The 21,936-nt window shown below is 42.5% G+C and overlaps 1 protein-coding gene across 6 annotated transcripts in view; it reads right to left on the bottom strand.

Moving 5' to 3' along the window:
* Positions 1-260: 260 nt before the first annotated feature.
* dco (discs overgrown casein kinase 1) overlaps positions 261-21,936 on the bottom strand; it is a 46,148-nt gene continuing 24,472 nt past the window's right edge. For 3 of the 6 annotated variants that reach the window (XM_080269455.1, XM_080269457.1, XM_080269456.1), the window contains 8 exons: positions 18,177-18,271; positions 15,815-15,979; positions 15,407-15,635; positions 14,673-14,843; positions 14,107-14,255; positions 13,384-13,516; positions 2,166-2,298; positions 261-1,416 (listed from right to left, as the gene is read on the bottom strand). In XM_080269455.1, the coding sequence (XP_080125581.1) occupies positions 1,332-1,416; positions 2,166-2,298; positions 13,384-13,516; positions 14,107-14,255; positions 14,673-14,843; positions 15,407-15,635; positions 15,815-15,979; positions 18,177-18,271 (1,160 nt within the window). In that variant the 3' untranslated portion in view covers positions 261-1,331. Of the gene's footprint in view, positions 1,417-2,165; positions 2,299-3,546; positions 4,319-5,748; positions 9,061-13,383; positions 13,517-14,106; positions 14,256-14,672; positions 14,844-15,406; positions 15,636-15,814; positions 15,980-18,176; positions 18,272-21,936 lie in introns of those variants that run through there. The other 3 variants (XM_080269458.1, XM_080269459.1, XM_080269460.1) reach the window with 3 other exon arrangements.

Below are 21,936 nucleotides of genomic sequence, written 5' to 3'. Positions count from 1 at the left end.
AACAGCCAGCAGGGAAGTGTACATGAACCTTTTATTGTGACAATACCCTTATGAGACATAGGTTCTGTTCACCCTATACTCTACCCTTCCTGGAGGGACGTAACAACCAACCTAACACTATACAAACTTGTTACTGATAATTCTGGGCTTTTCTGGATCACACTAGTAACAGCATCACTGTGAACTGTGTATTGTAAACAAATCACTGAACTCCCACCTTGACAACGGAAAACATATCTTTATGAAGTGTAGTAGCGGTAGTCAATCATGTTTCATCAAAGTTGCCCTCCTCCTGCGGTACGCTATCCTCCTTTAGGGGGAAAGAAAGGCAAACCAGGCAGCAGAGCCATCAAGCTGCATCACTGTCACCACAAGAATGCATCCCTCTTCAGGACCGTTTAGCTTAGCAGTAGCAGCAGCTGCAAGCCCAGGCTCATGTGAATGTGAACCCCTACGACTGCAGGTTGAAATTATCCCTCTGCAGTCTGCCATCCTTCCATTGGGGGGATTGAGAGATGAAATGTTTAGTGTGACGCCCTGAATAAAACTTCCCTCCAGCCATGGGTAGGATTAACAGGTGAACAGAAATTATGGCACACATGTACACATTTACTCACATGCACACACACACACACACACACACACACTGCCTCATGTACACACCACTCAACCTCACACATATTTCACTACTCTAGGCCTCATCAGTTACAAAAGTACTGTATCTGTCACAAGAAAGTTCACTGTGTTGTTTGTCAGAGTTCTCATAAAAAGTCATTTTTATTTCACACTGTAAAAATAGTATCTTAAGGCCATTGCTTTTAAAGTGAGGTCACACATCTCTTGACACACCTAGACATTACTTGAGCTTCTCTGGCCAACAAGTTTAGCATTGGCAGATGCACTGCCTGTTAGATGGACCTCCATCTACAGTCACACACAAAAGTTTGCCTCCTATTCCACTGCACCTACTTTGCACTTGGGCATCTGTGTTGCTGTCCTCCCTGACGCATCATGTCTGACTGATGAAGAGAGAAACATAACAAGCCTCACTACTGGACTGTATTCCACTGCATCTACATCAAGATTAGGGCATGTCAGAGACATATACGAAGTTTCCCTCAGTTTAGGAGTGCTAGCCACAAGAGTTAAATGAGTAGAAGAAGTGAAACACAAGGCAAACTCTTGTCCATCACTGCACACTGCACAGTACAATCGAACAACTTGAGTGAGGTTGCGCAGGCTGGGTAACACTGAGCACTGTGGCCATATCACAAGGAACACTGCATGGTCATGACACATTTATGCCACTACAGCATTATTTACGCGGCACCTCACTTCTTGGCCACACACCGGTAAGTTCCTTCCTTACCGCCAGACCCGCGCCGTATGACACCACCCGACACCGGAGAGTTTACACTGAAACACAAAAATCATATTAAACACAGTAAGTCAATGCATTTACGACACCTCTTACATTATTACCAAGCTGACTAATGGGAAATACTTCACACAGCTCTGTGCTCATCATTCATACTATGGCAAGTTCATAGGGATCTCAACAGTTTCCAGGACATGTTGTAATCAGCTGGTCATGGTACTTGATTATAAGTACATAAAATGAGAGGATAACTGCAATATGCCATTTGGCCCATACTAGGCAGCTCCATAAATGACAAAACAACCAGACTATGACAAGGATAACAAAGAAGCTTTTCCCCTAACCACCAAACCCTCGAAATTTAAATTGCACTCTGCTACAACTTGCACCCTTCCACACCTGCCCTACTCCCTCACTCTAACTCCAACATTTGTAACTTAAATTCAAAACAGCGTATAAGAATGAGGTTATGGTAAGGGTGAATAGGAAGGTGTGGAGGGATGTGAGGTGTGGTCAAGGGTTGTATTTTGGCTGATTAAGGAGGAATTCTTGCCCCTCTTTTGTAGTGATACATTTGGCATACAACTTCCAACTATGCAAGATATTTACATCTTTCTAATATAGACACAAATTGCATAAATAATAAACATTAGACTATTAATCTACCAAAGCAACCACTGGTAAGGAAGAGGTGTTGGGAAGCCTCCTTATTTGACAAGCATACAGGCCCAAATGTAAGTCTAATTTCAAACAGACTAAAGTTTCCAGTGCACAGAAAACCACGTACTTGTTTGCCCAGTTTTCGATGCCTCTGTCTGGCCGAGAGAGCTCCGGTGTCTGCATGTTGGTGGTGGCGGAGCGATGGACTCTCATGCTCACCCGCTGCTCACTCTCGCTGCCCGACCTTAACCGCGCCACACCTGTACCACACCACCACACTTTACCACAGTTATACACCACCGTCCTTCACCACCACAATTACTTTTTTCACCACATCCATACAGAGGACCACAAGTTCTCCATTCCACCACACTCTTCACGTTTTATGTATCCAGCCCTGGACACCAAGCTGAGAGCCCTTTCCCTTTTGATTTACTGGACCTGTGCCACACCTTCAAACTACACTAACACCACCACTCTGCGTATAATCACAGCCTACTATTGTTGCACGGCACTTACCTAAACAACAAAGTACCAGCACCACACCGTATCTTATGCCTTCAAAGCAATGTCCTTTTATGCTTGCAACTGCCATGCAATTTGGTCAACGAATAATACCCGTCACAATGAAGAACTTATGAAAAATACAAAAACACACCACTTCCTTCAGAGAGAAGGAGATGGAGGGAAGGTATGGAAGAATGAAGGGAAGGAGGGGAGGGATGGAGGGAGATATATGTGGGGATGGAGGGAAGGAAGGAGAGAAGGTGGAAAGGGTCAATGAAGTAACAGAATGGAAAGCAGAAGGTAAAATTGGTAACAGCTGATATGTATTATGATGCTGTATTCAGGGTGTTGGAATCCAGGCCTAGATTATCACAGTCTGCAGTAATTAAGGGTATAAGGCCAACCTACACCCACACTGATATTACACAACACAACCTCCTCTCACCTTGGCAGACGGCAGTAAGTAGTCATGGCTTTTTAAGATGTTTCTCTATATTTCCTCTAGTCTGGACTGGATCAAAGGCAAACTAGTCTTACAGCTTCCCTAATGTGTACTGGATTTAAGTTACACATTTCTTGGGGGAGTGCGATACACAAAGTAGCTGCTCCTTTACCCAATTCACTTATCATGAATCACCTAAACCATGTAGCATGTGTTTTATTTCAACCAAATGGGCCTTCCCTCTCTCAGAGCAGCCTCAGGAAGCAAATATGGTCATTAATTAAATCTGTTTTCACCACACTGACCAACATTATGCTTTACCTAGAGTCAATGTAAGATTTCACTTGTGCTGCGAAGTTTCATCTCAGATATGATAACCCTGTTACTGTACACCCAACAAAAAAATATTCATTACCCCTGGGTGCAATGATCTCTGAAATGATTTGTGAAACTGTGTTCATTTGGTACTGGTAGTAGTTCAAAATCCTTGGTCCCTGTGTCATATTGTATCACATCACATGGGTAATGAATATTTTCCAGTACGTGGACAGCCGTTACTAATCAACACAATATACAGGTATCTATACACATATTTCATCCAGCACCCAATGCACTGGTGTCCAATCAGAGACACAGGGCTTGAGGACAGGTTACTCAGTCTGCCCTGATAAAAAATTGTAGCTACACCGAAATGCACTATACTTGGCCTCTGACTGATGAAACACTGATAAGTCAAGAGTATTTTTATTACCCGTGGCCAAAGCAACCCAGGGACGCTCACTGTGAATATCCAACCAGGTCAACCTCCACTCCTCATTACTTTCACTTACAGTTATTCATCCACCTACCTTCCCAAGCCATTTCACATACACTTCAATGACAATCTGTTTATAATTACACGATTACAATGAAACCACACGTTCACGAAAAGGAGGAGAGCGAGTGCAGGAGGGTAACTTTGGCAAGCAGTTTACCAGTTCATATTGAAATAAGTCCGGGGCCACAAAAACATAGTATACTCAAATTCTCCTCCTAGACCCTTCAACTACACAAATATTCAGTTCACTACAATTAATAATAATAATCCCTGATGTATGGGTATGTAAGTATTCACTGCGATGTCTTGCCTTGCCACCACATAAACTGACAGCACCAAACTTCTTCCAGCCTTCTCCTAATTCATATTCTTGTTCTTCCCCTGGCCAATTCACTCAGTACAGTTTTTCACTTGGTCCTTCCCACACTCCAGCCCTGTCTAAACTGTCACTTATCCAGTTGTATATCCCTCTGCCTATGACCTCCAGTCATTTAAATGCAGCTGTCCAGGCATTCTGAAATAAACACATCATTATGACTCTCTTGTCAATATTTTCCTAGAGAGGGAACTTTTTTCCAGGTTTCCAGTTTATGGTTTCTTTCTTGTACGTAAAAGAAAAATTCCCTCAGCACTGCCAGTGTGCTAGTGTGGCCATATATCCGCATCTTGCTCAATTCCACACAAAATGTTATGGAAAACAACCCGTGTACTCATACAACCCTTCTAAATACAGTATTTAAACATGATGTTGTACAGTACACACACAATATAAAACAGTAAGAAATAATAATAATAACAATAATAATAATAATCATAATAATAATAATATCTATCTATCTATAGCCAGATGCCAAAGTCCCGTAAGGGGTGGCCATTTGTCTTTAGTTGGACGTTTTATGGGAAGGGACACTAACCCTTCGCCAACCCACTTGCTGACACATAGGGAAAATAAACATGGGTTGGTAATACGGTTACCACCCAGCACTGTAAATGGTTTCCTGGCTTACAGGAAACCATTAGCCTTGTTACTCAATGTAAAGTCACCTAAAAAGGAAAGAAGAGTATTAAAAAGGGACAGGAAAGATGAAAGAAATAGCAAGAAAGGAGGGCAGGTACAGTAAAAGAATGATAAAGATGAAGGAGGAAGCAGGCAGCATTACACTGAGTGGATGATGGTCACCACCACCAACCTTCATAAATAATTAGCCATTTTAATTCAATGACGTATTTGCTGTACTCTTGCAACCACCAGGTGATTTTCAACTTACAAATGATTTCTCTTAGTAGAGGGACTAATAAAACCTACAGCTTACCCATTTGGTACGAAAAATATCTCAAGCTGCATAAAAGTGTCTGGTGAAGGCAGGAATAATATTACATTCTCAAGTGGAACAGTTCATATTAACCTTCACAATAAGTTTGTTTCCTTTCCTTTCTTAACTACTCAGATTACTTTCTTCAGGTACATATTTTATTCAAACTGGCAATGTTAGAGTATATATAGCTTTCCTTAACCCCTTCAATGCTAGAGGTCATTAATTGGCTGAATACAATTATAAAGTTGTTCAAACATGTTACACAAATAAGTCACCAGATGCACGAGGTTAAGAATGCAAAAGGGGAGGCTGTGTATGAGTGAGCATCCTAATGTTACTTACTGTTGCCTGGCTTAGTGTATCAGTGGGTAAGGAAAGGGGAGGCCACCATATACTTACCTTCCATCACACAGCAACACTGACAAGGCATACTTGGTCTCCCTGTGTGGCAATATATATACTGCAAAGTGTGTTATCACTACAGCTTACTGTGCACAGAAATTAAGTAATGTAAAAACATGCATGATAAGAGAAAACCATGGACAGAAAAAATATTAGGCAGGAGGGCTAATGCCAAGGAACTATGTGAAGGAACACCTATAAATAATAGCACAAAGCATTACTTGAAATGTATTTATTCATACCACTGTCATACATCATGGTAAAAACAATTGTTGTACATGTACAAATGCCCTATCACTCTACAGTCCATCCATTTCTTACTTGACAGTCGTGCACAAGTCAGGAGCAAGCACTGGGAACGAGTAACTGGAGACAATGTGTTGATAGGCAGAGTAAGGGCCCTCTCCACACCAAGGCCAGGACTGGATATTTCTGGTGCAAATCTGTCCCATTATGCAAGTCTGAATATAACCTGGATGTACACACTATTTCACTGGCTCACATTCTAGGACAAGTGGTTTCTCACCGTCAGGTACTCGTACGATTGCAGTATATTTAAGCTTACGTTTAGAGACTGTGTAGGTCTTTGCATGATGGCAGCTCTCAGCATGCTGCAATCTTGAGCCAATTCCCTACTGAAACCCCTATTTCAGAGGACTGGCAGTGAGAAACAGCTTACCCACAATGTCACTTAGGGAAATAGGGTGCTGCTCTTCCAATTTAGGTCATACCTACATAATCGGGCAATTTTGCATCGGACATGTCCAGTTCCAGTCTCACCGCAGACAGACCCACACACCTCCATCTCTAACCAACCAGACTCACTCTTATTAGCTGGGTTCTGACCAAGGCCCATACTTCCATCAACTTACGAGGCTTTGCACCACCTGTTCCTTACTGGTTTATTTTTGTAAATGAGAAAATTATGTATTTGTTTTCCTCTGTGTCAAAAGGTGGGTTGGCTGAGGGTTAGTGCCCCTCCCCATAAAACAGCTAACTTAAAAAGACAAATGGCCATCCCTTATGAGATTATGGCATCTGCCTATAGACAGTATGTTATTTATGCAATTTGTGTCATTATTTAAAAGATATAAATAACATACAACAAAATAAGGTTTAGTATGCATATGGCACAGTAATACTCTCTAATACGTTCACTCAGGCAAACCACAAGGGTATATAAAAGGTAAAATATCACACAAGAGAATAATTAGGTGAATACGCCACATACATCACAAAGGAAGATGTGCAACAAAATCTCCAAGCCAAAGAGAATGAGGCTTCAGTGATCATATTCTCAATGAGTTTGTACATTTTCTTGCAGTCCTTCCTTACTGAATGCTATGGCTTCTTACACCTCAATTTTCTCGTCTCTATTATCTAAACCTTTTAATCTTTTTACATTCAAGATAACTCTTCTCAAATTATTTATACCCTCTCTCATGGTAGGGACAAGTTTAAGGCAGTATATCATTCCACAACATTTTATTCAGCTTAGTGAGTCATAGGAGCTATGTTTCAATACTGTCACCAATAACCTTTCATGGTTGGATAACGCTTGTACTCTATTCCCATTTATGCCAGATGATTTTGTTCTGCTGAGATTAAATCTCTGTAAGCAGAGTGTTAAGACTTCACTATTAACAATGACAGTCGTGTCTTCTCCAGGATTTTGGTACAACTTATGCCAAACAATTTTATTTACCACAGTGGGTCCGACAGTGCGGTCATTCTTGTACAGTCTATATCATTTATAATATTTAAAAATCAAATGACTTTTTAAAAACTGCTAATTTCATTAAAGTACTTTAAAACTGACAACATTTTTAGTTAACTTTGTAAAATCGACATATTGTAGTTTGTACTATACGAATATCAAACGAGAGTATCTATGTGCCACATGCAAACATAAAACAGAAAGAAGTAGGTGCTAGAATCTTGTAAAGTTGATGAGAATTGGCAGTGTGTGAATGTGTGTCTAGCATTATCACTAAACCACACAGACAATACAACACAGTAATAAGCCACAGTGTCTGCTCATCCCCCACCCCGTCCCCGGCTGAGAGGAAGTCATGGCGCGGGATTCACACCAAAAAAAGACAGTATTTGTTATTCAGGGGCTGTCTTCACATAATCTAGTTATACTTCAAGTTAACTCCTAAAGATCTATTGTTTATGGCTTGAAGCATTTCTGGACTGCCTACGTAAAAGACACACTGTAAACCTGTCTTTATGTTATCTAGTTATGTCCCATGAATCTGTTACTGATGGTATGAAGCTTTTCTAGACTACACAAGCAACACTGGCATTGTGACCTGTTCCTTGTGTTATCTGAAATCCACTCAAATTGGAATTACACTCAGTCATGACACAACCTTCCATATCCCCACACACTAACTTCATCTGTCTACTCCTAATTAGTGTTAGATTTACAGGTGAAAAGTCAGACAGGGGGAATATTGGCAGGAGTGGAAGGTGTCAGTCCTGGGTGAGTAGTTATAATATGGAATGGACTAGTTAACCTCTGAACTAACATTAACACTTTGTTTGGTGTGCATCCCTTTTTATGACTTTCCTCCAGCCAGTGGCAGAGATAAAGGGTGAATAGAAACAATGGCTTAGGAGTGTACTTGGGCTCAGATACACGAACAAACTTACAATCCAATCCCTGACATAACCATGATTTGGTCTTGCAGGAAGAGACCAGGACAGGAGAGTGTGGAGTCTTCCCATGCCTCCTGTTCCTCTTACAAAAAACAAAGCTACAAAAGGAAATTTGTGGTAGGTTTTATCCATTTTCTGCAGGAGGAACAAGAAAAGAAGAGCGACAAATCTTTCCTTGTCTCTAGTTCTAGCAAAAAACAATGTGAGTTACAACAGGGAATGGACTGTAAATATGTTCAAGAATCATACTTATGGGCAGTTTGACTTTCGCTGGGAGAGTGGGTATGGTGGAAGAATGTGAGGTGTACAAGGCCACGACGCACATGGGCTCCAGGTACACAAGGGCACGCACACACACGCACACACACTCTCTCACACACCACATAGAGGTAACCGCACTTGGTCACGGTTTGCTGTATAAATGAGTTTGAGGACGACTGACATCTGATGCAACCTAACCTAAATGAAAAAATACAGCAGAAGTATGAAGGTGTTTACTTATGTACAACACAAAAGGCAACAAATATTTACAAAAAATAGGCGTTCTAAAATTTTTTCCTCTTGTTTGGATAAGAAATATTAAAATTCTTCACCCTGCCATTAAGAGCTACATCAGTTGTATTTTAAAAACAGTAAAATACAAAGGTGCTTACGAGGAGAAGTGAAGTTGCTATCAGAGTGCATAATATTCAGTGCAGCTTACATGAAGGATTGGTCTTGAAAGAAGTTTCTGAACTGAAAGACGGCCTTTCTGAAGTCCAGGCGGAACTTTCTTGAGACTATATGAACCTAGAGGTGTTAATTGCTATCAACTGATTCCCTGGAGTATTGAATGGCTATTGGTTCCATGGGGTTCAAATAACAAGTGGTTTCCCTGTAAAAGGGAAAGCAAAATGTAAGAACATCTAGCTACAGAAAGACATAGGGTTCAATATGTGACAACCATATTAGGCATTGATCAGTGCCATGCCACTTGTACCCACATCAGTACTGTATACCAAGCACTGTCAACTCTGCAGCACTATATACACACTGCATCACACTTCCTGCACCAAACAAACTATACAGTATTCTTCAATTCTTATTCAGGTGACAGGGAATCTTAGGTAGTTATTGATGAAAAAATCAACACTCCAACTATAATTTAATCCAGTATTTCTTTACTAAAAGCCCAAGGCTAAGCAATAACCTTAAGAATTCTTATCAAATATACTGTTAAGTAATTTTGTTGAAAAATAAATAGACTTTTGAAGCCAAAGATCAAACACAGAACAATTATCATTACCTATATTAATCCAGCCTCCAAAGCTGATACAAGGTTAGTTTCTCCAGAGCAAAGCTCTTTAATGTCTGCAACATGAACGAGAGGAAAAAGGAAACCTCTGGCACATTCCCATCTCAATGCTGGCTGCAGCACAAGTGCTGGATTGCAGGCTTGCCAAACCCCAGCCCAATACAAAGGCAGGTTTCCAAACCCTTTTAAACAACTTTCACAATGTACAAAGATTATGAGGATAATTTTACTTTAGCCTAACTCCTTGAATGGAGTCAATAGCTATCAATGTATCATTGTAATGTAATACATTGCCCATAATGCATGACATGAGAAACATTGTACAGTACTGTATTAAGAAAAACTATGCCAAGCTGGTGGTACTGTACTTGTTATTACCAAGAGTGGCAGTGGCTGGCACTGACAGTATATTACACTTGAGTGACTGTCACAGATTGAGTGAGCTACAATCACTGAGTTTAGGAGAACTGAAAGATGAAAGACTGGGAGCCAAATGTAGACAGTGGCCCTTGAACATTAGCCCTCGTGCCAGTGATATGTTATTTAGTATTGCACACAACACAGTATTTCATTTGTAATTATGAGGAACAGAAACCTACGAGAAGCAATATACTATTAATACAAAACTACATATAAATTAAGTGAAAAATGCAAATGAAGACTGCAAATCTGTGGAGGTACTTTAGGGAGTCTGGGGCACAGGTGGTCCTCATTCTATGTTAGGGATCAAATCAAATTGTACAATGTCATGTGTCCTCTTACGGAATCCCCACACTGAGGCTGGCCAGGGTGCAGCTGGTGTTTGCTATGTATAGGAAGGTAAGCCAAGTGCCAAAACCATCTAATTACTCTTTAACAGCTGCTGAACACATCTCTTGCAACTAAGGGATGTCTCAAAATATTCCAACTTTTAACCAGTCCAATGATGCATTTTTGGTTTTACTTCCCCTGCCTTCAGATGATTTTCTTCAACCTACAAGACTTTTAGTACAGGAGGAGTTAGACAGTTTCCATTCCCCTTCACCTGTAAGAGGTCTCTCCTTAAACTGAATAAACTGAGTGAAGGTGGCTACAGAAAATCACTGGACTGAAGAGGTTAATCATAGGACTAGTACTGTAAAATCAATCTGGCAAATCAGCTTTATAGGTTACAGTGAAACTTTAAACATCGTACTTCTGTATGCTGAATAATAAACAGGTAAAGAGACCACATAAAATGAGGACTTTCTGCATTGGGACATTCAAGAGAGTTACGGCTACTGAGGAGGCGGTGGGTACTAACACAACTGAGAGAAACAGTATACCCTTTCTACTTTAACTTGGCCCACATGTTCATCCCTTTGTGGCTTATTCCACACAGCTGAGACAGAATCATACAATACTATGGCTATACATCCTTTCCACTGCACTTCTTTGTGATTTGCAGCTTATTCTTGTGTTGACCTCTCATTACAACACGATATTCAAGATGGGGGGATGGCAAATTTAGACCAAGTTAGAGTAAAATGAGTATAATTAGTCCAGTACCATGACAATTTTTATGATTCATCCTTCCTGATACCATGAGCTTTTAGGGCGAGAAACTTGCAATGAGCAGGTTTAATATTGTGTATGGTCGTCTTCATTAACCCACTTGTGGCAATAAGTCTCCCCTATGCTGAATAAATCCACCAGGAAACAGCAAGAATAAGCCAGAATGTGTCATGGTACTGAAGAGGTTACGTGATGGGAATGTTTATGGAAAGAACCAGAATGGAATTATTAGAGAGAGAATGATGGAAGACTGCGGGAGTGATGGCATGATTCTCGGCAGGGTGAGTGATGGAATGGAGTCTGAAAGCAAATGAGATAGCTTGGGGAGTAACTACATGAGTGTACTGTTCAGCCAGATACTTTAAACAATACCCCCTATCCTTCTACCACGATGGAATGTAATCTAAGAGCAAATTAGAGAGCTTGAAGAGTAACTAGATACGTGTACTGTTTTCCTAGGTACTTTAGACAACACACCCTACACGTTTATCACCCTGAATATTTGTGCGGTGTTGCACTGTCATTATCATGGGAACACAACCTGACTTAACAAGAGGCCAGACTGAGTGCTTCAAGCAGATATGTGTACTGTTCTCCTAGATACTTTAGGCAACACAACATACTAGTCTACTGACCTGAATAACTGTGCTGTGTTGTGCTGTCCTTATCACGGGAAAACAATCTAACTAACAAGCGGCTGTGTGCTGTATGGTAAAGTCCTCCAGCCCGGGGATGTTTTTATTTCATTCTTGCTACTGCCACATTAATCAATCGAAGGCTGAATAGTTGCTGTGTAGAGGTTAACGAAGACTATCAGCAACCCTTTATTCCATTCCGTCGGCCTTGAGTCATCTAATGGCGTCTCTCCACAATGCTTGATCTCAAGCAGACTCTCTATTCAGTCCCTTGTTTATCCCTACTATAACACCTCCAGCTTGGAAAAATCTATCTTCAGCAGAATAAAATCCTTTGGAGAGAGCAATACAGTGTAACATAAAGGATCCCCTTGGGATGAACTAGTTAAAAAAAAACAGTAAGGTAACACCACTACTGATTACTGGTGATGAGCACAAATGTGTCAAAAAATGGCTGATCCAGTGTAGAGCTTGCGAAATTCTCAGTGAAGTGCTTGTGAAATTCTCCAGCAGCTGTGGCCATAATGATCACTAACCCTTCCAATTCAAGGACACCTTTACAGCTTAAGTCTTGTTACCTCCACACATTTTATTCCAGCTAATGACTGACCTCTTGCAATGAAGGGGATGATGATGGCTACATCTAACCCCTCCAAATCAAACTGTCACTGAGTCAAAAAAAATCTCTGTTGACAGCAAGAATAAATAAAAAGACATGCTTGAGCTGAAAAGGTAGAAGGGATTTTACAAGAATGGAAGGTACTAATGGCCAAGTCAGCTGCTCTGGCAATTTAACCATCACAAATGTCCTGACAAGCTGAGGAATGGTATATTATACTAATGCTACCAGGTACGCAAGGCCTCAGTGTGGCAAAATTGAAGCTACACTTGAGGGAAGGTCTGCATTATACACTTGCTTACCACTTCCAGCCAGTAGATGTGAGGTAACTGGTGGTGAAACAGATGCCAGACATTTGCCTACATGGTTGTTGTGTGTGAGAAGGGTGGGGATGGGAGGGGTAGGAGGAGCAGAAACCAACTCTCCTAACCCTCTTCCTCCTATAATTCCTCTCACACACTTCCCAAATAGATGCATGTCTGGCAACTGTTTCATTTGCTCTTGCCTCACATTTACTGGCTTGAAATAGTGGACAAGTGCATGACCCAGAACTTTCCTCTAGTGTAAATTATCTAATGACACTCAAGAGCTCATGATGATACTGACGACAGAGATGTTCTGGGCAGGTTTTTCAGTCCCACAGTTCAAAATGGTAGCCGATATATGTGGTCATTTGCAGTGTGGCGGTGCAGAGAGTATGCAAGGTCTTGGCCTGTCAGTAATTAAGGTACATGATAGCTAACACCTGAGAAGCAAAGAGGATGCTGTGATGTAGGATGTCAAGGACTGGTTGCTCTATACTGTAGTTAATTACACTATCCAACATGACTGGAACCTATGAGAACGTTGTGATGAGTGAGGGACTCTTGAGACCGCTGTGATGAATGTGGGACCCATGAGACCGCTGAGATGAGTGTGATTATAGCGGTGGGCAGGTATGCTATACTCTAAGCCACAGTTAATCAAGGTAACCAACACGACTGGCAGTCTGGCGTGAGCGTGGGACCAATGAAGATGTTTTGACCGCCAGCGGCCTATTGACGTCTGGGGCACGGGTGGAGGGGGTGTGGTGTGGGGTGAGGGGGAGGGGCACGGGGAGGACGGCCTGACACTCACCCGCAGTAGGGGAGGGCAGGACGCCCCCGACGGTGGTGTCGTGTCGTATCCGAGGCGTGGCACCGGTGGCTTGGGGTTTGTGGCTCTGACGGTCTCTTCGCTCCACTTCGTTCTCATGATTCCGGGAACCACCCTGCACAAAACAAGGCACAGTGTCAGTATTCTCGCAGTTCTTAACATCCTTCATCATCCACAGCCTTTTTCCCAACCAAGGATGGAATGAAGTGATGTAGTTTTGTCAGCAAGTAAATATGAGTAAAAACAGATGTCAGGGACCACAAATCCTGCCACTCAATCCCTTTTGCCCAGACTTACAGGGGACATGAAGCTCTACCATTACCACCCATCACACTAAATAGATTCCCAGGTTCCAGGACACCATTTGGTTAGTCATTTAGCATACATACCACTACACTGTGTGAGTGGATGATGTCCTTCTCCTTATCTCTTATACGAATGTGGCTCAACTCATACCTCTAAAATAACACTACTGCAGAAATATACTATGGAGGAGAACACAAAATGCCCTTGAAGTTTAGTCAATATAAAGAAAGACGAGGAGAGGAGGGGAGAGGATGAGAAAGCAGAAGTGGAAGAAAAAAAAAAAAAAAAAAAAAAAAACAAGAGAAGGAGGAACAGAGGAGAAAAAAATGGTAAATTAAAAAGGAGGAGAAGAAATGGAGAAGGGACAGATCCAGAAAATAAACTACTTGGCTGACTCACAAATTTGAGCATATTCCAGTCAAAGACATAATCATAGGTGAAGCCCTGACGATGGAAGAGCTGGCGGAAGAGCTGCCTCAGGTAACTGTAGTCCGGCTTCTCCTCAAACCGCAGCGACCGGCAGAAGTTCAGGTACGTGGCAAACTCATCTGCGAACACAGTAATCATTATAGTACCAGGTTCATTCTCGCATACCTCACTTAAATACACATACACTGAACTGTGTTCTTTATTCTTGTACATGAGTCTCTTCATTCCTCTACATATGTCTCTAGCAGTTCAGGTTATGTTACAAACTCACTGGTTAACATAACAACAATACAATGTTCCAGCCCACCTAACTCAAACATAAAGTGTATTTTATCCCTTATTCCTCTACATACATTAAGTCCTATCCTTCCCTGTCCCCAAGAGGGCAGTGGACTGCAAAAGAAAGGCAACTTCAGCCTGCAGTCAACTAGGTTCAAGTTCAGATTAGCCTGAGGCCATAATAATGTCTTAATAAATAAAACACTAGACATCTACCACTGAAAGAATATAAACACCTGACAAGACAGTGTACTTACTTGGGAAACCTTTGCAGAGTTCCTCAATGGGCGTCTGCATCTTTTTTTCGCTGATTCTCTCATATTTTTGCCTTTTTGTGGCGGCTTTAAGGCCTTGCCAGGGAAGAGAGCCTCTGTTGAAGTACATCAGCACATAGCCTAGACTCTCCAAGTCGTCTCTTCTACTCTGTTCTGTGGAAACATTAGCAAGTCACTAAACATACAGGTTATATGGATCAGTTACATATTACCATGGTGTCGATGAGTATGGGGTGCTGTGCTGATGCCTGTCCAGGATGCAACACAGCACCCCATACTATTAAGCACATTATGGAAGACTGCATTGCACACAATCACCTACACCAACAACACAACATTCACTTTTTGAGAGCTCTGTGGGAAAGCCCGGTCTCAGTCATGGCCTTCCTAAGGGACTCGGGGCTGCTCTGCCAGACTGCCTAGGGAACAACAACTACTACTACTACTACTAATACTACTCTTTGTTAGAAATTTTATTCACACACAATTTCTTTCTCATCGCAATTTCCTGCAGCTGTTGGTAAGTAACTAGATCTTCTGGTACTCTGTTTTGCTTCCAGTCCATAGAAAACACCAATTGCACTATGACTACCCTCAATACAGAGATTCCTATAAAGGGTTAAAAGGAAGCAAGGGGTCATTTGACTGACTGTGTGATTTATGGCACTGCACTTTGTCCCTGTTTATCACAACAAAATAAAATCCATGTGACTTACCAATACCAAGATGAGTGTTGACGGAGGCATATCGCGCTGTGCCGGTTAGGTTTTTGTTCTCCCGGTATGGTATGTGTTGATGTGTGCGAGAATCTCTGTACTTTTTCGCTAGGCCAAAGTCGATGATATACACAAGGTTGCCCTTCTTGCCCAGACCCATGAGGAAGTTGTCAGGCTTGATGTCTCGATGGATGAAATTCTTGCTGTGGATGTATTCTATCCTAGTGATCTGTTAGGAGACAAAACAATAATTAGTACTCTATCAAAACAAAACAATCAAGCAATAATTAATTATTTTCAAACATGTCTTACTGTACATTCTAAATTTTCCACTTTCTGAAGTCTTTGAACCCAAACATTTCAGATTTCAAAGTTTACAGTGCATGTTGGAAGTGTGGTATTACTCACAAGCTGATCTGCCAATAGAAGGACTGTCTTGAGTGAGAACTTTCTGGAGCAGAAGTTGAAGAGGTCCTCAAGTGAAGGCCCGAGCAACTCCATCACCATCACGTTGTAGTCGCCCTCAGACCCACACCACTTGATGCCGGGAATGCCAATGCCGCCTGCCATCATCTGAAAGAGGTGAGGTTATTGTGAGTTACATATATAAAAGCTAGTCATCATCACAGTCACTGCCATCATCATCATCATCATCTAAATGTGAACCCAGTGGACTGCAGACCAAAGTTGCCTTCTGCAGTCCACAATCCGTTAATGGGACAGGAGAGGGATTAAGGTGCGTTTCCATAACCAGGTAACTCCATTACTTTATCATTTCAGTGACACCACATGAAGGCATCCCTCTTCAGCACCCAACTTCATATCAGGTAGGTCAGAGACTGGTCATGTGTCTTTCAAGTCTATTACTTCACCCCACTCAGCCAGGGATGTCTTTATTATTTAATTCGTACCATCTCCTAACTATTATATGCACATTATAGTAGCCTTATCAACCTGAAGGGGCAAGATACAGCATTAATATACCCCTTCAATACAAAAATCAGTCCCTAAGTGAGTAAAATTAAGAAATAGCAGCATAAATAACCTAAAAATTATATTACCCAGATTCAAGGGCTTAAGCTGAAACTGAACTCAATGTATTTAGTTACAAAAGGCCAGGAAAATTCAACCAATGGTGTGATCAACATCTAGACTAATTAATCTATTGTTCTCATATCAGGTCAGGTCAGTAGAACACGTGGTTAAAACAGAGGAAATATCATTAATTATTACGTTCTTTTTTACTGTAATCTTTCTGACTGTTCTACAATTCATTTTAACTTTCACAAAAGCCAACAAATGGTGCCACAAAAATCCATTTAGGCTGTACAGTTAAGAACAAAATTTTGCCTAATATTTCACGTCTTCTATTCACTTTCCCCTGCTGGCTAATATCCAAAACTGAGACATGCTTGACAGGTTAATTTGGTCTTAGAAAATTCTTTTTTTACACTGCATCAGGGAGGAAAGTGAAACACACCCTGAGTATGAAACAAGACAGGTGAAATAGTAAGCAAACTTTTATCCCAGTCTTTATCATCAACACCCTATGACCACATTCAAGACTACAGCTAATCAGTTTTCATCAGACAAAACTAGGACACTCTCACAACATACATTAACACCTGTGGTTGCATGGAATTTGATGAGCCACAGTTATCTGGTGGGAGTGTCTCCTAGTGGGACAATTTCTCTCATCTGACTACCCTTAGCCATCAACCAGGATGAAAGGGGTTGAGGATCTTTGCCAAGTTAAAGGATCTTTGCCAAGTTAAATATAATACAGTACTGTATAGTGGACTGGCAACAGTGTAGAGGGTTACAGTTATGTTGGAGCACCTTATGGTGAAGCAGTGTAACTTTACAGGGATTTGTATTCTCAAACCTGTCCCCTAAAACAGTTGAGATGAAACCCGAGAACATGAGATTACCACTTCACTCTTCTACCACCACCATCACCACCTTCATCACAAGTGGTTTACTGGTAGTTGGCTTGTGTTCATCTAACGGAACTGGGCCACTCCCACAGACTGAATAATATACAAAGTTGTGTTTGCAATGAATCTGATGAGCCTTAGTTATGAAGCAGGAATGAGTATCCTAAGTTATTACTCTAATCTGATTACACTTAAGTCTTCAAACGAGGTCAAAACTGGAGAAAGTAACAAGAAGATATAAATAACAGGTTACTAGTATGAAGCCCCTAAAGCCTGAGGGGATAGGATTCATCACAGCCAGGAGATAGGTGTATGGCATGATAAACAGATCCAGCTACACAGGGCACAGCAGAATTCTTTATCTTGAGTATCCGTCAGACCCAGCCTGTCCCCCTATCACAATGGATCAGCCACAAGATACAGACATACCAGTTACATAAGGCTTGGTTAACGATTAATCTGTACAATGACATGATAAGCAGGTCACAGAGATGATGCTCTACTTTTGTGCTCAATACCATACTCCTTTTTAATTTTTTCTTGCTGTGTCCAGGCAATTATATGTGGCTTGAGAGATTTTGTACACAGAAGAGGTTTGAATAACAGAAGAGGTTTGATATATTCTTTTTTAATCTCTTTACTACTTAGGTGTTCTGTTGTTTATTTGGTGCCATCAAAAATAAAATATAATACATCCTCAGGGTTGGAGAATTAACTTTGCTGTGCTGGTCTTCAAGTTAAATGAAATTCTCTCCTCAGAACAAAATAAAGAAATGGGTAATCTGCCACCAAAGAATTCATGCATCCCAACATTACCAAATACATGAACTAACCTTGTAAAATTTGGATTCTATGTGTAACTGTGGGTGTTTTGTCTTGATGCATTCTAGTTTGATGGCAACCTCCTCTCCCGTCGATATATTGGTTCCTGAAACAGAAAAAGGCACAGTTAGACGTGGACACAAAACTGATGTATCTTCAAAGTGAACAACCACATAGGTGTATAACTGTCCCATTTGCACATGGCTAGTGTTGCACCCCTTTTTGTACCTGCACAGTCTACAAATTGGCTCTTCCCCCTGACCTACAGAAGCTCTATGTCATGTGAAAGGTATGGAGTGTAAGATGGAGCCAAGAAATGGTTTAAATGGTACAGGAAGTGAAAGGATGTAGCCTCTGGCCCACTTCACTGACCACGGTATATATTTTCAAATTTACTTTCCCTTTAAGTTTCATGATCCTGCCAACCCAAACTGTCATCATCCTTATCCTCTTTTCCACTCTAAGATGGGTGAAGCCTATGTCAGATAAAAGGAACAAGAGAAAGAGAACTATCAATGACATGCCCTGTGCCATGGACCACAAAAGTTACTGTAATACGTGAAAAATGTATTGCTTTCACATCCACCATCAATAGATATGTCACTAAAAATTATAGTAACTTACAGAAAATCAATCACCTACAATCCTTTGGAGGTGAATGACTCTTAACAACATTATCCTTCTCATCACTTGCTTTTTCTTTCTTTTTCTTTCTTCCCATAAGATTTCTATAAACGTTAAGTGCTACTGGCTGACGTACGACCTAAATCACTGTAATATATATGAGAAAAAAAAAATGGTGGGGCTGTGGTGGTGAAATAACAGTGTGGTTAACCTGAGACTGACACTTGCACCACTCCACATGCTTTGTTTCTCAGCGTGACAAGGTGAGAGGTGGCGAGGGTGGGGGAGGGGAGGGGGAGGGAAGGGGGAGGGAAGGGGGAGGGGAGGGGAGGAGGAGGGGGAGGGAGGGTGAGGGGGAGGGGAGGGGGAGCAATGGGGTGATAGCGAGGGGCGTGAGAAGGGAGGGGGGGGATGGGAGGGGGGGATGGTAGGGGGGATGGGATGGTACTGGGGAGAGAAGGGAGGGGGAGAGGGAAGGGGGAGAGGGAAGGGGGGTGAAGGGAGGGGTAATAGGACGCCCCTAGTCCACTCCCCACCCTCCTCATACCGCCATTATCGTCATATATTCATACTAGATATTGCATTATAAACAATTGTGGTTGGGTTTCGCCACATGCTAACTATCTGCCATTGTTGTCGCGATCAAGAAATGGCATCGGTGTTGTGGTAGTGGGTTGGAGGGCCGCATGGGGCGCCACGAGCGGCTGACACACACCTCGCCTCTCACTGGCTGCCCCCATGACGTCACTACATCTCCCCTCTCACTGGCTGCCTCCCCGTGACGTCACTACATCTCCCCTCTCACTGGCTGCCTCCCCGTGACGTCACAATGAGGCCCAGTCAATGAGCAGCCGCATCGCAGTTGGGTCACGTGGCCCGCATGTGCGTCTGGCTTGAGGGTCGGTGTTCAAAAACGATCTTGAATCCGTCTTCGCGATAAACCAATCTCCACGACAGCCAAAGGTTATCAATAGACTTGGACTGTTTGTATTTGAAGTATTTCTCACTCTAGTTCAGTTGTACGAGGCTCTGTAGCTGAACGAGTCGAGACAATACACAAACAAGATATCACAGGCAACTTAATATCAAGAAGTTTGTATACACGACCCCAAGGAGTTGTACAGACGCCACAATGATTACTCTCTCTCTCTCTCTCTCTCTCTCTCTACGGGGAACGGGAGGATATAGCTACACAGGATCCTTCTTTAACTATTTCCCATAACTGATTAAAACATGAAAAAATCGTTGTCAATTTCCTCCCCCTCTCCTTCCTGGTCACGCTACGGTTGTCAACACATTCGCTAGAGTAGATGAGGCAGGAGGGGTGGGAAGGGAAGGTTTGGAACGGCGGTGAGGCAGAAGGGGTGAGGTAGAGTGGTAGGAAGGGTGGGTGAGGCAGAAGAGGTGAGACGGGTTGGTGAGGTAGAAGAGATAGGAAGGGCGGGTAAGGCAGAAGGGCGGGTGAGGCAGTGGGGGTGAGGAAAGAGTACGGCAATGGGGTGAGCCAGGTTGGGGTAGGCAGGGCAGGTAAGAGGCGAGGTGAAGTGAGGTGAGGCAGGGAAGGGGGGGGGTTGTCTCAGCATATAAGGAGTTCCACCACGATAACTTCCGCCACCACACTACCCATTCCCTGCCTCACCACACTACCCATTCCCTGCCTCACCACACACCTACCTGCCTTACAATTTACCCTGCCTGGTTTCCTCATCCATACCTCAAGATCTCTGCCTCCCTTCATGCCTACCACCCCTACGGTACACCTGCCTACCTACCTCACTCTCAACGTACCCTACCTATCCCACACCTACAGGCCTTCATGCCTGCCTAACCAAACCATCCTGCCTTCCTATATCCTTCCTCACGTCCTGCCTAACCACACCTACCTACTACCTACCTTCCTCCCAAAAGTACCTGCCTCACCACACCATCTTACCTTCCTCACTGTTCCTGCCTACCCACACCTGGATGACTCACTATATACCCTACCTACCTCACACCTACATACCTTTCTGCCTACCCCAACATGTACCTTGCCTAAATAAGAAAGAATCGTCTCCTGCCTACCTCAGGGAGTATTCTCTCTCTCTCTCTCTCTCTCTCAACATAAAGGTCCAACTACATTAATCAGCAATATTCACCATCTCTTTGTGTGTGTGTGTGTGTGTGTGTGTGTGTGTGTGTGTGTGTGTGTGTGTGTGTGTGTGTGTGTGTGTGTGTGTGTCTGAGAGAGAGAGAGAGAGAGAGAGAGAGAGAGAGAGAGAGAGAGAGAGAGAAGGAAGCCAGCTCGTCTATAGCTACCAAGGACATCACACCTACACAATTACTCAACTACCACCACTCAGGCTCCTATGACTCACTCCTACATTAATAATATCGTTTGGTGTTAGCTGAGGATACTAGATTTGTCCCTACCATGAGAGGGCTCCCTTCACCATCATCATCACAACTACCACCACAACTACAATCATCATCATCATCACTAACTTCACAACCACTACCATCATCATCATCATCATCATCAATTCTACCACTATCACCACCACCACCACTCCAACTACCACCACAATCATCACAACTACCACAATTACCACTCATTACTACCACAATTATCACCCCAGACCTCCACTTAATTCCTCATTGCCATCCCTACCACCACCACCACCACCACAACCACCACCATCACTACTACCACAACCACCACCATCACTACTACCACAACTACCACCATCATGACGATCTGTACATGTGAAGGGGGGGGGAGGTACAAGGAAGAAGGGGAGAGAGTATGAGAGCGAAGGATTCTCTCTCTCTCTCTCTCTCTCTCTCTCTCTCTCTCTCTCTCTCTATCTCTCTCTCTCTCACACACACACACACACACACACACACACACACACACACACACACACAGCAAAAACAATGTACCTTCCACCCCGTCCACATTTCCAACGCGAATAAAATCAAGTGAGTTGGGAGCAGGGCAGTGAAATGGCGGGGGACAGGGCGACTTGGAGGCGATTTGTTTGTGGCCACCCCAAACGGGATTGAGGCGTCTGGCAATAGATAGATAAATAGATAGACAATAAAACTAATAAAATAAATAAAGTATGTGAAATAAAAGGAAAAAATTTAGGATGGAAGTGATAGGTA

Source organism: Coenobita brevimanus, chromosome 33 (genome assembly GCF_032717465.1).
Source record: "Coenobita brevimanus isolate Jiangsu-jjx chromosome 33, ASM3271746v2, whole genome shotgun sequence".
In the NCBI taxonomy this organism is placed as follows: Eukaryota; Metazoa; Arthropoda; class Malacostraca; order Decapoda; family Coenobitidae; genus Coenobita; species Coenobita brevimanus.
This window is presented reverse-complemented; position numbering and strand designations above follow the sequence as displayed.